General features: G+C 37.5%; 1 protein-coding gene across 1 annotated transcript; it reads left to right on the forward strand.

Annotated features, from left to right (window-relative positions):
- LOC131635874 (uncharacterized) lies at positions 1 to 651 on the forward strand. Its single transcript, XM_058906507.1, has one exon. It carries the CDS (start codon positions 1 to 3, stop codon positions 649 to 651), a length of 651 nt encoding a protein of 216 aa, XP_058762490.1.
- The last annotated feature ends 13,252 nt before the right edge of the window (positions 652 to 13,903 follow it).

Raw genomic sequence — 13,903 nt, forward strand, 5'->3', positions numbered from 1 at the left:
ATGGTTAGGAAAGCGACTGATGCAGGGCTGTATTCAGGGTTCAAAGTACCAGAGGAGGTGAACTATAGTCTACTCCAGTTTGCAGACGACACAATTATTGTTGGGGACGGGAGCTGGTCAAACCTTTGGAAAATAAAGGCGCTAGTTAGGGGTTTTAAAATGGCTTCAGGGCTGAGAATTAACTTCACTAAAAGCAAGATTTATGGAGTTGGTTGTGAATCGTTTATTTTGGAAGCTGCTGCGGCTTTTTTAGGGTGCAAAACAAGTATTTTTCCCTTCAAATTTTTGGGCTTTCTGGTAGGAGGAAACCATAGACGAACCAGATTTTGGAGATCGGTGTTGGAGAAGATGAAAGATAAATTAGGATCATGGAGAGGTATGTTGCTATCAATAGGTGGGAGAGTCACCTTGTTAAATAATGTGCTGTCGAATCTGCCGAGTTTTAGCTTATCGTTTTACAAGGCTCCAATCAAAGTCATTAATGAAATTAGAAAGATCCAAAGACAGTTTCTATGGAATGGAGTGGGTGACAGGAGGGGTATTTCTTGGGTCAAATGGGATTCTATTTGCAGATCAAAAGATAAGGGAGGTTTGGGGGTCAAAGATGTGGCAACCTTCAATCAAGCATTATTGAGCAAATGGATATGGTAGGGGTGTTCATGGGTCGGTTTGGGTTGAATTTAGTCAAAACCATAACCCAAACCCGTACATGGTACACTGGTTTGGGTGAGGAAAAATAACCACCCACAATATCATTGGGTTGGTTCGGGTAAAACCACACATTTGTGGGTTCGATTGGGTTAGGTAATGGGATACCCAATATTATTTTTTCTTATATAATTATTAATGATATTTTCATTTTTTCTTAATAAATAGCTTAACATATTATTGATATTTTTTAAACATCAAATGTCTAAATGTATAATGAAATTTATCATTAACATATATTTGTAAAAACCAAAGTTACATTATAGTAAAACCTAGAATAGCAAAAAATAATTACAACTTATTAGAATTAGCATCAAAATCATCAAAGTGTGGCATCCTAAATAAGTTAAAGTCATTACTTACTAAATAAAAGGTGTTTAAAAAGTTGAAATTGAAGCAAGCAAAATTAAAAACATCAATGTCATCACTTGTCAAGTTACAAAAAAGAGAAAAATATAGTCACTCAATAACCCATGGGTTTTGTGGGTTGGGTGTGAGTTTACCCATAACCAAATTATTTTGAATGGGTTTTCATTTTTGAAAACCATACTCACCCAATAACCCGACCCAACCCACTTTTTTGGATCAGTTTGGGTGGATTTTATTGGGTTTCTTGGGTTTACCCAACCCATGATCACCCCTAGTGTCATACCCTAATTTTTGACCCCCCTGAGATGACATATCTTTAGGATTTTCATCAGGTCAAAGCAAGTACCCAGAGCAGTCACTTCTTCATCTGGCATTTAATCGAGGATGCTCAAAGCAAGAAAACTCAGGAAAAGGATAAATCAATAGAAGGATTAGTCTCTAATACAATCATAAGACTCAAGAGCTTCATTATTTCATCTATGATTGATTAGACACCCAGTCATCTGAGTACAGGTTTACTCAGGTCACCAGACTAGGGTTTTTTAGCCTATCAAGGACCAAAATCAGGGATCACCTTTGGGAAACCCTAAAAAGCCCCAGGGGATCATTCAAAGACATAAATCATTTTTAAATAACTCATATGACAAGATCCACTGGACATCACACCTCAATTCAAGGTCTACAGTCATTATTTTCATATGGTCGACAATTAGGGTTTTTGACCTAATTCACCAGGATAGTTGACTTTTAATCAGGGCATGGATCCAAAACTCAAGACATGATTCAAGAACCTCTAATACCTAAATATAATCCATTTACATCATTCATTTGAGGAGAAGATCTTGATTCTACACAAAAGTCCAAAATTTCACCTTATTTGGAAAAAGTCAACTGTATGGGTTCACCTTTGACTTTTAAGATTTTTTGGTCAAACCATGACTTTCAAGGATCAATATCATCAATATATGGATATTAAAGTCATTTGACCAAAGAAATTCAAAAAGAATCTTCAAGGAGCAAAAAGTCGGGAATTAGGGTTTTTGAGGGCATTGTGGGAACTCAAAATTTCACCTACACAACTCAAAAAACTTCCAACATGAAAGTTGTAGATCTTTCAAAATAAAACAACATCTTACAAAGGAACTTTTTTCAAAAAATCAATCATTTAAGAGTTTTGGAAATTTTGGAGTTTTAGGTCATAAACACTTAGAAATTTTTCTAAGTGTTTTAACCTAGTTTTCTTCCAACTTTGGCCTCATTTTTCACAAATTTGCCAAAGGATTTTGAAGAAACTCCAAACTAATGATTTGAAGTAGATGTTTAGGGCTTTTCAAATTATGTTCAAACTTCTCCAAATTCATTTTGAGCTAAGAGTTATGCTTGTTCAAAGTTGGCCTCATGAAGTGAAATTATAGGTCATGCATCATTTTGGAACTTTGAAATTTTGTGCACATGACCTCAAATATGGATGCTACACGACCCATAACACATCTGAAAACATACCATGCATTCATTTTCACCATGCCATGATAATTGAAGAAGATTCCTAAAACAAGAACATGTGATTATGTAATGATTACATTTGTGAATTTATGGCAAATTGATGAATCACCCAAGGAATCTTCTCACCAACCAATTAGAGCTCACTTTGCATCTGAAATGTTCCCCAAGATCAGATAGAATCAATGGATAGGGGAAGCTAGCCCGAAAATGCATCATTGCATTTAGGATCTTTTCAAAATTTCTTCTTGGCTAAGAAACCAAACTTCTTTCATTAAGCAAGCTCACCACAGCCAATTGATCTGCATTCATTTGCCTATAAATAGGAGGGCATACTTCAGTAGAAAAACACACCAAAGCAACCATATTCCTTGCTTTCTCTTTCTCTTCTCATGCTTATTGTTTTTCAAAGTTCTTTGGCAAGAAGAATCGTTTTCTTCAAACCAGAGCTTATCTTTGGAAAGTAAGCATTCTAACATCTCAAGGGAGGTCATTTGAGGTGATCCAAGCACCTGGATCATTTCTGTAAGTGGAGGAACACCATTGTTGCTCTCACTTTGAAGCTGTTGCAGTTGGAGGTCCATAGTGCAATTCAGAAGGTTTCCAATCGAGCCAAGCATCCAGGCACGTTCCATAGGAGGTAGTGAAGCTATTCAGATGGCTGCAGCTCATCTGTAACTCAAGAATCATCAATCTCCATGTTCACTTGAAGCTCAAATCGAGGGAGGTCCATAGAACAATTCAGAAGGATTGAGGTTACAACAAGCATTCAGTTAGCATCACTGAGTCCCAAGGAAGCTTTTGGGATCATTCATACAAGCCTAGTTGCTCTCTATCATCCTCACGACCTCCATTTTCAGAGGTAAGTTTCTGAACTCCACCTCTTTAATTTAAGCACTCTTTATGATATAGCTCGATTCTATCTTGTTCAGCATCATCAGAGGATTGAAAACCCTCTATCATCATTCATTTATCTTTCAGTATAGCCATTTAATTTGATTTTTAAATTTTAGGGTTCTTCACGATTTTTAGTAAATTAGTTAGATGTTGTTAATATAAATTTATGTTAGTTACATATTCAGAATCGTGAGTGAATTTAGAACAAGTTTCATGTTTACATCGTTGCAAATGGTTGAGAGTTGAGAGAGTTCAGATTTTCAAAAATTCAAAGCTAGAGGTTGAAGATGACAATGGTGGTGGCGCGCAAAAATTCAAATTCTGGAAAGAGTTTATTTTATTTTGAGTGATAGTTGTCTTATAAATGACTAAAACGTGATAGCCCAGTGGTAAAGAGTGTTTGTGTGTTGCGCGTGCCCAAGGTCTGGGGTTCGAATCCCCCTCGCCCCAGACCTTTTGATTTTATTTCTCTTTTATTGCTTCTATGCACTTGAGTAATGTATGATTTGCAATGGAACCATTCTTTTGTCACTAAGCGCGCGTTGGCTCAGTGGTGTTGTTTTGGGCTGGTAACATAAAGGGCGTGGGTTCAAACCTGGTTGGTGACAAAACCCTATTTTTTACCACTTTTTTCCATTTGATTTCTTCACAACTTCAACCAATTATTTAACCTATCAAATTAATTTATTTTCACTTCATTTTTCACACACTTGTCATTTAATATATCTATTTTGTGAATAATCAAAAAAAATCATAAAAATATTATTTATTTCATGTATTTTAATTAGGTTTAAAATAGTATGTTTTTAAGTGTTTTCTTAAATACTTTAAATATATATTGTCATTTTATTTTAACCTATTTATTTTGTGAATAAGCTCATGATAAAACCCTATTTGTTTAGATCTTAATTAGGCATAGATCTTTTTTCTTTACCTTAATTAAGTTGACTTTTGTCAATTTTCAAAGCTATTACCAGTCTCCGATTAAACGGATGATTAAGGTTTTCAAACAACAAAACCTTATACCATTTCAAATCATTTTCAAACTGCTTTTGTAACCAGTACTGTAAAGTACTGGGCCTCTAATAGAGTGTAAGTCCCAACACCTTCTTCTTTTCATAGTTTGTTTTCAAAAACTGTATTTTCAAAATCTTCTTTCTGTTTTCAAAACATTCTTCTAGTATTTGAAGGGCATTATTCCCGGTGAAACTCTTCAGATACCTATGTGACCTATGTCCATCTTCACTTCTTCTGTTTTCAAAAACCATTAACTGTTTATCATATATATATTCAACTGTTATCCACCAATTACTGTTGAGGCTCTGTACATACTTCTCCAAAGGCCTCCACTCCATCCAGGTTAGGCTTTACAAGCTTTCAATTTACAGTCTTTATTTAAATTACTATCAAATATAAATTGTGCATATATATTAGTTTAGAAACTACGTTTGAGTATAAACCCTAGGACAGTTAAACTATATATATATATATATATATATATATATATATATATATATTATAGGAATATGACCTAGGATTGAGAATGTCTTCCCGGTGAAGGCTCTTTCCTAATTAGAGATCTGTAGTTCAAACCCCCAAGATGAATTATTCCCGGTGAAACATCTTGGCAAAAACCTTAGAATCCAAAAAAAAAATAGGACACATCCACCCAAAGAGGAATTATTCCCGGTGAAACCTCTTACCCATTTGCTTATAGCCAAAATAAGTTCAAAACTACATAGCTTTCTCTTGTGCTATAACAAGGACCCTCGATTAGCCTCCTCTTGGGCTTTGTACAAGGACCCACAGGCTTCTTAAAAGCATTTCCAGCTTCCTCTTGAGCTTGTATACAAGGACCCATCAGGTTTCTTATAAACATAGGAACACACTACGCCAAATTTAAGCTGTAGCAGCGCAGCTACTAAAGCGCTTTTAGCAAAAGCGCTCTCGTAGGGCTCGCTAAAAACAAAATTAATAAACAAGGGAAAATGATGCAAAAAAAGCGCTCTGGTAGGGGGGGTTATGAGAGCGCTTTCAAAAAGCGCTCTGGTAGGGGGGGGGGGTATGAGAGCGCTTTTAAAAAGCGCTCTGGTAGGGGGGTTATGAAAGCGCTTTTAAAAGCGCTCTTATAGGGTGGGTGCTACGAAAGCGCTTTTGGGATAAAAGCGCTCTGGTAGGGGGTGTTATTAAAGCGCTTTTGAAAAGCGCTCTGGTAGCCCATTTAAAAAATTATATATTTTACAAACACACGCGTTTTGTTTCAGATCCAAAACACGCGAACCTTCTTCTTCCTTTCGTTGCTCCGCCGTCCTCACTCCCTCTCCGCCGTCCTCACTCCCTCTCCAGCCTTCAACCGACTCCGCCACCGCCTTCCTCACTCCATCGCCACCCTTCAACCGTCTCTTCTCTGTTCAGGTTAGGGTTTTGTGCCGGAAATTTTCCTTCTTTTCATTGTTTGCTTTCAAAAATACAAAATTTTATTTAGGGTTATAGTTAATATTATTGGGGCTTTTTTAATTTATCAGTGATTTAGGTTTTATCAGTGTGATTTAGAGTATTGAAGACAAAGTTTGTTAGGTTTTTATCAGTGATTTAGAGTATTGAAGACAAAGTTTGTTAGGTTTTTATCAGTGATTTAGAGTATTGAAGACAAAGTTTGTTAGGTTTTTATGCAGAAAAAAAAAACTCAAGTAATTTGTTTTTGGAATAAAAGTTTCATTAGATCCGTGAAGTTAGTATTTACATCTATAGATGTATTATCTATAGTTTTATACACTTTTTAATTTAGTATGAATTGATTTAAAGGGCCTCCAGGATTGATCACTTTTGAACTCTTTTAGCTTTCACATTCTAATTTTTTTTTCAATATAATGTATCTGGAAATTAACATGATTCAAGATTTTCTATATGTAGTTAGTAATAATCACGTTTTTCTATTGTAGGTTGAGCTTCAAACAGTGGATGGACTGGTAAAGGATAGAACACAATGTGCCCCTGCCGATTATGTTCCACAGAATATGAATCAAGTATTGTACCCCGAAGTCTTCTGTGGCAGGATCCTTCGGGGTACAGTTATTTGATTCATATTCTGTGACACAAGGATAGAAATGAGGCGATGCAGGTTAAGTCCAACAAAACCTTCAAATTTCTAGTCCAACAACCCCTTCTCATTATTGCAACATTTATTGATTGAGTAAACATACACCCCTAGCTTACACCAACACCGTAATTTTCTACATACAAGGTATACAATTCATTTTTTATTAATTTATTCTATCTTAATTTCTGTGCACAAGTATCTATCTGTGTTAAAATATACGGTGTAATATACAAGTGTAGGAAAATAAGTGTAGATATAGCATAGCTCAAAGATGAAGGAAAACGCTGAAGGGTAAGTAGTAGTAACTAGTTGTCATGTATTATTTGTCATAGAAATTAATATTCAACTTTTATTTGTGTCTAATTTTTCCTGTCAATTGGTTGTGAACTTTACATTAATTGTTGTTGCAGAGAAACTTCTTATATTGCTAAGAGATAGTAGAAAGCTCACAAGGATACTGGGCTCTTTTGATCAATTTGGTAACAACTTCTCAAATTCTGTAATTGTTTGACATGCTGTTGGTTGAGTTTCTAATAGTGTTCCTATCAATAACATGTAGCTAATGTTGTTCTTGAGGGTGTCTGTGACAGGATTATTGTTAGTGATCTATATTGCTTTATCCCTCTGGGCTATATGACGTGGCTGTGTTAAATTTAAGGTAAACTTTATGTACAAAATTTGTTGAACTAATTTACAATAAATGATATTCCATTCCATGTATTCAAGTTAGATATATAAAGTCCTAAATATTAATAAATTAATTTGTATTTATTGATATATTTAATTTGATTATTCTTTTTACACGACATATATATATATACTCGTTCTACTCTTTACCTTCTTATTTTAGAGCCTTTATATAATAATAATCTTATTTTGATTATATTATTTTTATTTTGCAGATTGTGAAGATTTTCAGTCATTTGAAGATGTTCAGACTTTGCAGGACTAGGACCGATTTAGTTGATTTAGTTGTTTAGGGATGATTTTCTTATTGTTATAATGTCATGTGAATTGGTTTAGTTGTTTTCATGTTAGAAATATGTGAATCGGTGTATATATATTTTGGATTAATTACAATGGTATAATTATAATGCATGTTTAGTATATAATCGAAATCGCTTCTTTGTTGAAATAATGAGATTACTGAAATAATGGGATTACGATTGTAAATTATAGGTTTATGGGATAACAATGGTAAATTACAGGTTCATGAAAGAATGCTGCCATAAATGCAGGTTTAGAAATTATAAAAATAATAGGTTTATAAAAAAAAGCATAAAAAATAAAATAAAAAACGCAACCTACGAAAGCGCTTTTGGAAAAGCGCTCTTATAGGGGGGGCTATCAGAGCGCTTTTTCCAGAAAAAGCGCTCTAATAGGGGGGGTACCAGAGCGCTTTTTCCAGAAAAGCGCTCTTATAGGGGGGGTCTACCAGAGCGCTTTTAGAAGCGCTTTTGTTACCTATGCCAGCGCTGGCTTTCACAGCGCTTTAAAGCGCTTTTAAAGCCCAAAATAAGCGCTTTCGTAGGCCTTCCGTGTTGTAGTGACAGGTCTTTAGTCACCTTTTAACATACCTTGGTGAGTTTCTTCCAATTTAAACCAGACTTTAAACAAGCTAAGTTTGTCTCAATTTCACATTGAGTACACCTTTTGGAATGAGAGACATGGACAGTCTCTGTCACCCTTATCTTCATCAATCTTCCTTAGTAGAGTCTAGGATCTATGTGTGCTTATCCTCAAAGTGTCAGCCTTCATCTTGGGCTTTAAACAAGAAGTCTCCAATAGATAATCTTTCTGCTATCATCTTAACAAATCCCCTGGAAAGGGTTAGCCTCCATACATTCCTTCATTTTAACAAAATTCCCTGGAAAGGGTTAGCCTCTAAAGTCAATTAATAAAAATCTGTTTAAAATGACAAAACCCCTGGAAAGGGTTAGCCTCCAACATCAGTCTTTCAAAACCAAAGATTCATTCTCTTAGGAGATAATTTCCCCAAAAGAGTCAAAACCCTTGGAAAGGGTCAGCCTCCAAAAACATGATAAAGTCAGTCTTTTAACAGGCAAATTCACCAGCTGAGTCAAAATCCCTGGAAAGGGTTAGCTTCCAAAGAAAAACAGTCTTTTAATAAATAAAATCTCCTCAATAGAGTCAAACCAACAAAAACAGTTAGCCTCAACCTTGGGCTTCATACAAGGCAACCAAACAATAAAACTCCCCTGTCAAGAGTCAACCTCAACCTTGGGCATTGTACAAGGAAGATAATAGAGTCTCCCCAGTGAGCTCTTCATCATTCAGTAGCCACAACCTTGGGCTTTGTACAAGGCAGATTAAACCATATATTGTGTAAGATTCCTAACACTTAGGATCTTTTCCCCATAGAGTCATCCACACTCAATTTATTTAAGAGTCAGCCACAACCTTGGGCTTTGTACAAAGCAGAAAATAATGTTTTTTCCTAGCTAGAGTCAGCCTCAATTCTGGGCTTTGTACAGAACACCAAATAAAAATCCATCAAAATAAACACTCTCCAAATAGAGTCAGCCTCAATTCTGGGCTTTGTACAGAACACAAAAATACCCTGTAATTAATCCTCAATGGAGTCATCTCCCAGAGTCAATAATAATTAATAAATTAATCAAAAAGCCTCAAGCTTGGGCCTCATACAAGCCATCTAAAGTCAAATCTTTTATACAGTAGATAGACATAACTTATCTCTATAGAGAGATATTTTTACTACTCTACCACATTCAAACAAACAAACATTTCCATTTCAATTTCAATTTTAATCAAGTCTCCCATTTAGGATTTTTGAAAGGCATGAGCTGGCAGTAAAACCCAGACATGTGGTAACTTTCCCTAATTTGGACGAGCATCTTTCTTTCATTTAAGAGGCATTTGACTGGTATACTTGCACATACATAAGTAAGGTCCCCCTCTTGAATGAAATGAATTCAGTTATTCTGTCACTCTTTTAAATGTTTGTGGTAGAATTGTACAAATACCTCTCTGTAAAGATGATTTCATGTCTCTTTACTGTAAATAGAGATTTAATTCAAGCTTCAACCTTGAGCTTCAAGCAAGGCACCCAAAAATAATTAATAATCAATTAGTTCTCCGAACTACATTAAGCTCTGACTTCCATTAGGGATATGTAGGCATGAGGTTCACAAGGAATCTCAGCGAGCTAATAAAATACCAAAAAATAGTCAGTCTGTCTGTCTGTCTTTCTTTTATTCAATTCAATTCCTTCTCCTAAACACAAAGGAGAAACTTTCCCAATCATTAGCAATAAACACAATCACAATGACACAGAGAAGGTTCCTGTAGAGTACTACAGATATGTAGGGTGCTTAAACACTTCCCTATGTATAACCGACCCCCCGGACTCCAGAATTTCTAGTCTAGGTGAAATCCCCACACTTAGCAAACTCTTAGGGTTTAGTTGAGATCTTTTTTTCCCTTTCCTACTCGTAGGACAAATAAGAAAGTTCGTGTGATATCGTAGGAAGAACTGAAACAAAATTCCTCCCACCACGGGCGCATTCTCCTTCCAAATTTCGCGTGAAGGGTCTAGCGTGCCGTCCTCCCAAGTGAAACGGGGAGGCAAAAAAAACGACACCACAGTAAAAATGGCGACTCTGCTGGGGATATAAGTGTTAAAAACCTTGGTTTTTCATCCAAACCAATGGTTGACCTGTTGCTGGTCCAGCCCCAATGAGGAATTAGGGATGCCGAATTCCCCCTCAAACAAGAGAGGTCCTGCCTAACCTCTGTGTCATTTCATGTGATTGTTGTATATATATTTGTTTATTCTGTATCGGGAAAGGGCTTGATTCCCCCTTGTGGTGAGAAATCCTATACCCGGATTTGAGTGCAACATAAGATAGGATGGAGGATGTCTTCCTAGTGAAGACCCTCTAATCTTGGTTTCCAAGTCTACTCTTGGGATTTGCCTGGCTGGTTGTGATTAACTGCGCCACTGCATTCCGAGACTGATTTGTACCAGGAGGACCTAGAAACACATTAACCCCACTTAAAGCCTTTTTTTAGGACGTAGAGCGGTGATTACGAAAGTAATTGTCACGCAGATACTACACTCAGAGAAAACTCTCTTATAGATACCAATCAACGTATCTTTAAGGTTGAGCAAAAACTCTGAGACCCCTAGAACCCGTTCTACAAGTACAAAAATCCTTATCCTTAGTTTACCATTGGGGCGAGGTTTGCGTTTTGACTTCATGACCACTATACCCTTCAACGCCATGTTTGTTTAAAAACTCTTGTGTGTGCATTCATGCATTCATGCATCATTCATTAATAAACAACTAAAAGCAAAAAGAGTCTTTTTCGAGTCGTTTTTCAAGGAAACTAAATAATGAACGTTTTGAACTTCATAGAAAGAGAGAAACGGAGAAAGGACTTAAGGATCTATACCATGGATTACGGAAGAAAGAGAGCTAGGAAATACACCTTCAAGATTCCCCAGGTCGAGGAACTGGGAAAGCTCGGAAAACTGGTGGTTAACCCCCAGACTTTCAAGGAGAAGTATGGAAAACTTCTGCCTTTGCTCAATACCAACATTGTGGATGGGATCCTTCCCACCTTGGTACAGTTTTACGATCCAACGTATCACTGCTTCACCTTTCCAGATTATCAGCTCATACCTACGTTGGAGGAGTACTCTCGTCTGATTGGAATACCCGTGTACGTGCAAGATCCGTACTCCGGTTTGGAAAAGAACCCTGACGACATTATCATTGCTGCAACTACTCCTTTGAACGTAGTCGACATCAGAACTCATATGGTGAGTAGAGGAGGAATTCAAGGATTGCCCTCCAAATTCCTGTTTGATCAAGCTCGGTACTTCGTCAGCATCCAAGATATGAGCGCTTTTGAGGAAATCTTGGCTTTGCTTATCTACGGATTGTTTTTGTTCCCTAACATTAACGATTTCGTCGACATCAACACAATTAAGATCTTCTTAATTGGAAATCCAGTTCCAACCTTGCTTGCGGATGCTTATCACTCTGTGCATTCAAGAAACCTGCAGCGAGGAGGATTAATCACATGCTGCGTACCGTTGTTATACGAATGGTTCGTTTCGCACCTGCCAAAGTCTAGCACTTTCTGGAATATGAGGGATGGCCTTTACTGGTCACAGAAAATCATGTCTCTCACTCATACAGACATTGATTGGTGTAGTCCTGACAACGACGAAACCAAGATCATCTTCAGTTGCGGAAGTTTTCCCAACATACCCCTTATTGGAACTAAGGGAGGAATCAGTTACAATCCAGCTTTAGCCCGTCGTCAATACGGCTATCCTATGAAAAATATTCCAAGTAACATCCAATTGGAGGGTCTGTTCTTCAAGAACATCGACGATCATGGCAACATGCTAAAGAAGGAAATTGTCCAAGCCTGGCGTCTTGTTCACAGCAAAGGGAGAAGATTGTTAGGAAAACATCTTTGCATCTCCCTAGATCCTTACCTTCAATGGGTACGCATCAGAGCATTCAAGCTCAGGATGCCATATCAACATCAAGAACCTATTCCCCTAAGGGAACCAATTTACCTTTTCTCCACCGATGTTGAAAAACTACAAGCGGCATTAAACAAGATATGCCAAGAAAGGAATGCTTGGAGGAACAAGTATCGAATTGTCAACACGGAAAACGTTGAGATTCATAACATCCTAAGAAGGAAGGATGAGTTACTTGAAGTACTCGATCGACAAGTGACACAATCATCACTTTCTCATCATATCCCTCCTGCTTCCTGGATCATTGATCAGCTCACGTCAGAGAACGCTCAGCTCAAGAAACAGAAGAAGATGTTAGAACGTGAAGTCGGCTCATCATCAAAGTTTTAGAGTCCTTTCTCTCGGTTTCTCTGTATTTCCCTTTTCAAAGTATGTAAAAAACGGCGTTTTCGCTTAATTAATAAAAGTTTGATGTTTCATAACATAATTATGGTGTTTCCTTGAAAAATATTAACTTAATTGCATATCATACATCGCTTTAGTCGTACGCACTGACACGAGAATTGTCGCGGATCTAATAGTCACTTTCCTTTCTCCAGAAAGAGAGGAGGAGAAGGAGGTGAACCAAGACTTTCAAGTTGTCTCATCCATACAACACTCGTTCAAGTCGCAAGAAAAGAATGGAAGACTTTGAGCAAGAGAATGAAGAACTCAGGGAAGAGATTAATACTCTCAAAGGTACTGTTGAAAGACTCAATAGTATGGTAGAAGCCCTGGTAGTTGCGCAAAATCGACCAACGCCAGAAGAACCACAAAGGACTATGGTTTCCGAGATTGTTTGTACTCCTATTCCTCAGTATACCATGCCGCCTGATCGACCTTGGGGCATGCCGTATAACTTTACTCCAGAAGGGTACATACCTCCAGCTTCTGAAGCTCCAAAAGTCACCATGGATATGCGTCCACCGGAGGGTTACAAACCTCTGGAGATTGAAGTTCCAAGAGCAACGGCAATGGGTTTCGCACAACAGAATGCTGAGATTCCAAGATCTGCTGTCATGGCCTCTCCACGACCGATTATGCATACTTTTCCTCCGCAGGATGGACAAGTATATCATCACGCTCCAAGTGAGGATGCTGGCGTGTATGAAAGATTGGACGAGTTCCAGGAACAGTTTCTGCAAATGCAGAAGGAACTCAAGACTCTTCGAGGACAAGATCTATTTGGAAAGAATGCTGCAGACCTCTATCTGGTTCCAAATGTTAAGATTCCTCACAAATTCAAAGTACCAGATTTCGAGAAGTACAAAGGGAATTCATGCCCACAAAGTCATCTCGTAATGTACGCTCGAAGAATGTCAACTCAGACTGATAATCAACAATTACTCATTCATTATTTTCAAAACAGCCTAACTGGTGCTGCACTCAAATGGTACATGAACTTGGACAGTTCGGAGATTCGTACTTTTCGAGACCTCGGAGAGGCCTTCGTCAAACAGTATAAGTACAATCTGGATATGGCTCCCGACAGAGATCAACTCCGGGCCATGACTCAAAAGGATAGAGAAAGCTTCAAGGAATACGCTCAGAGATGGCGTGAAGTTGCTGCTCAAATTTGTCCACCACTTGAAGAGAAAGAAATGACAAAAATCTATCTCAAAACTTTGAGTCCATTTTACTACGGACGAATGGTTGCAAGTGCACCAAGTGACTTTACCGAGATGGTAAACATGGGTGTACGTTTAGAAGAAGCAGTTCGGGAAGGACGCTTGAACAAAGAACCAGAATCTTCTATTGGTCCAAGGAAGTATGGAAGTTCTTTCCAGAAGAAAAAGGATCAAGAT

This window comes from Vicia villosa, unplaced genomic scaffold (genome assembly GCF_029867415.1).
Source record: "Vicia villosa cultivar HV-30 ecotype Madison, WI unplaced genomic scaffold, Vvil1.0 ctg.001583F_1_1, whole genome shotgun sequence".
NCBI lineage: Eukaryota > Viridiplantae > Streptophyta > Magnoliopsida > Fabales > Fabaceae > Vicia > Vicia villosa.

What these genes read in the sequence shown, in the direction of transcription:
- LOC131635874 (XM_058906507.1), top strand. Translation starts at nt 1, where the DNA reads ATGGTTAGGAAAGCGACTGATGCAGGGCTGTATTCAGGGTTCAAAGTA.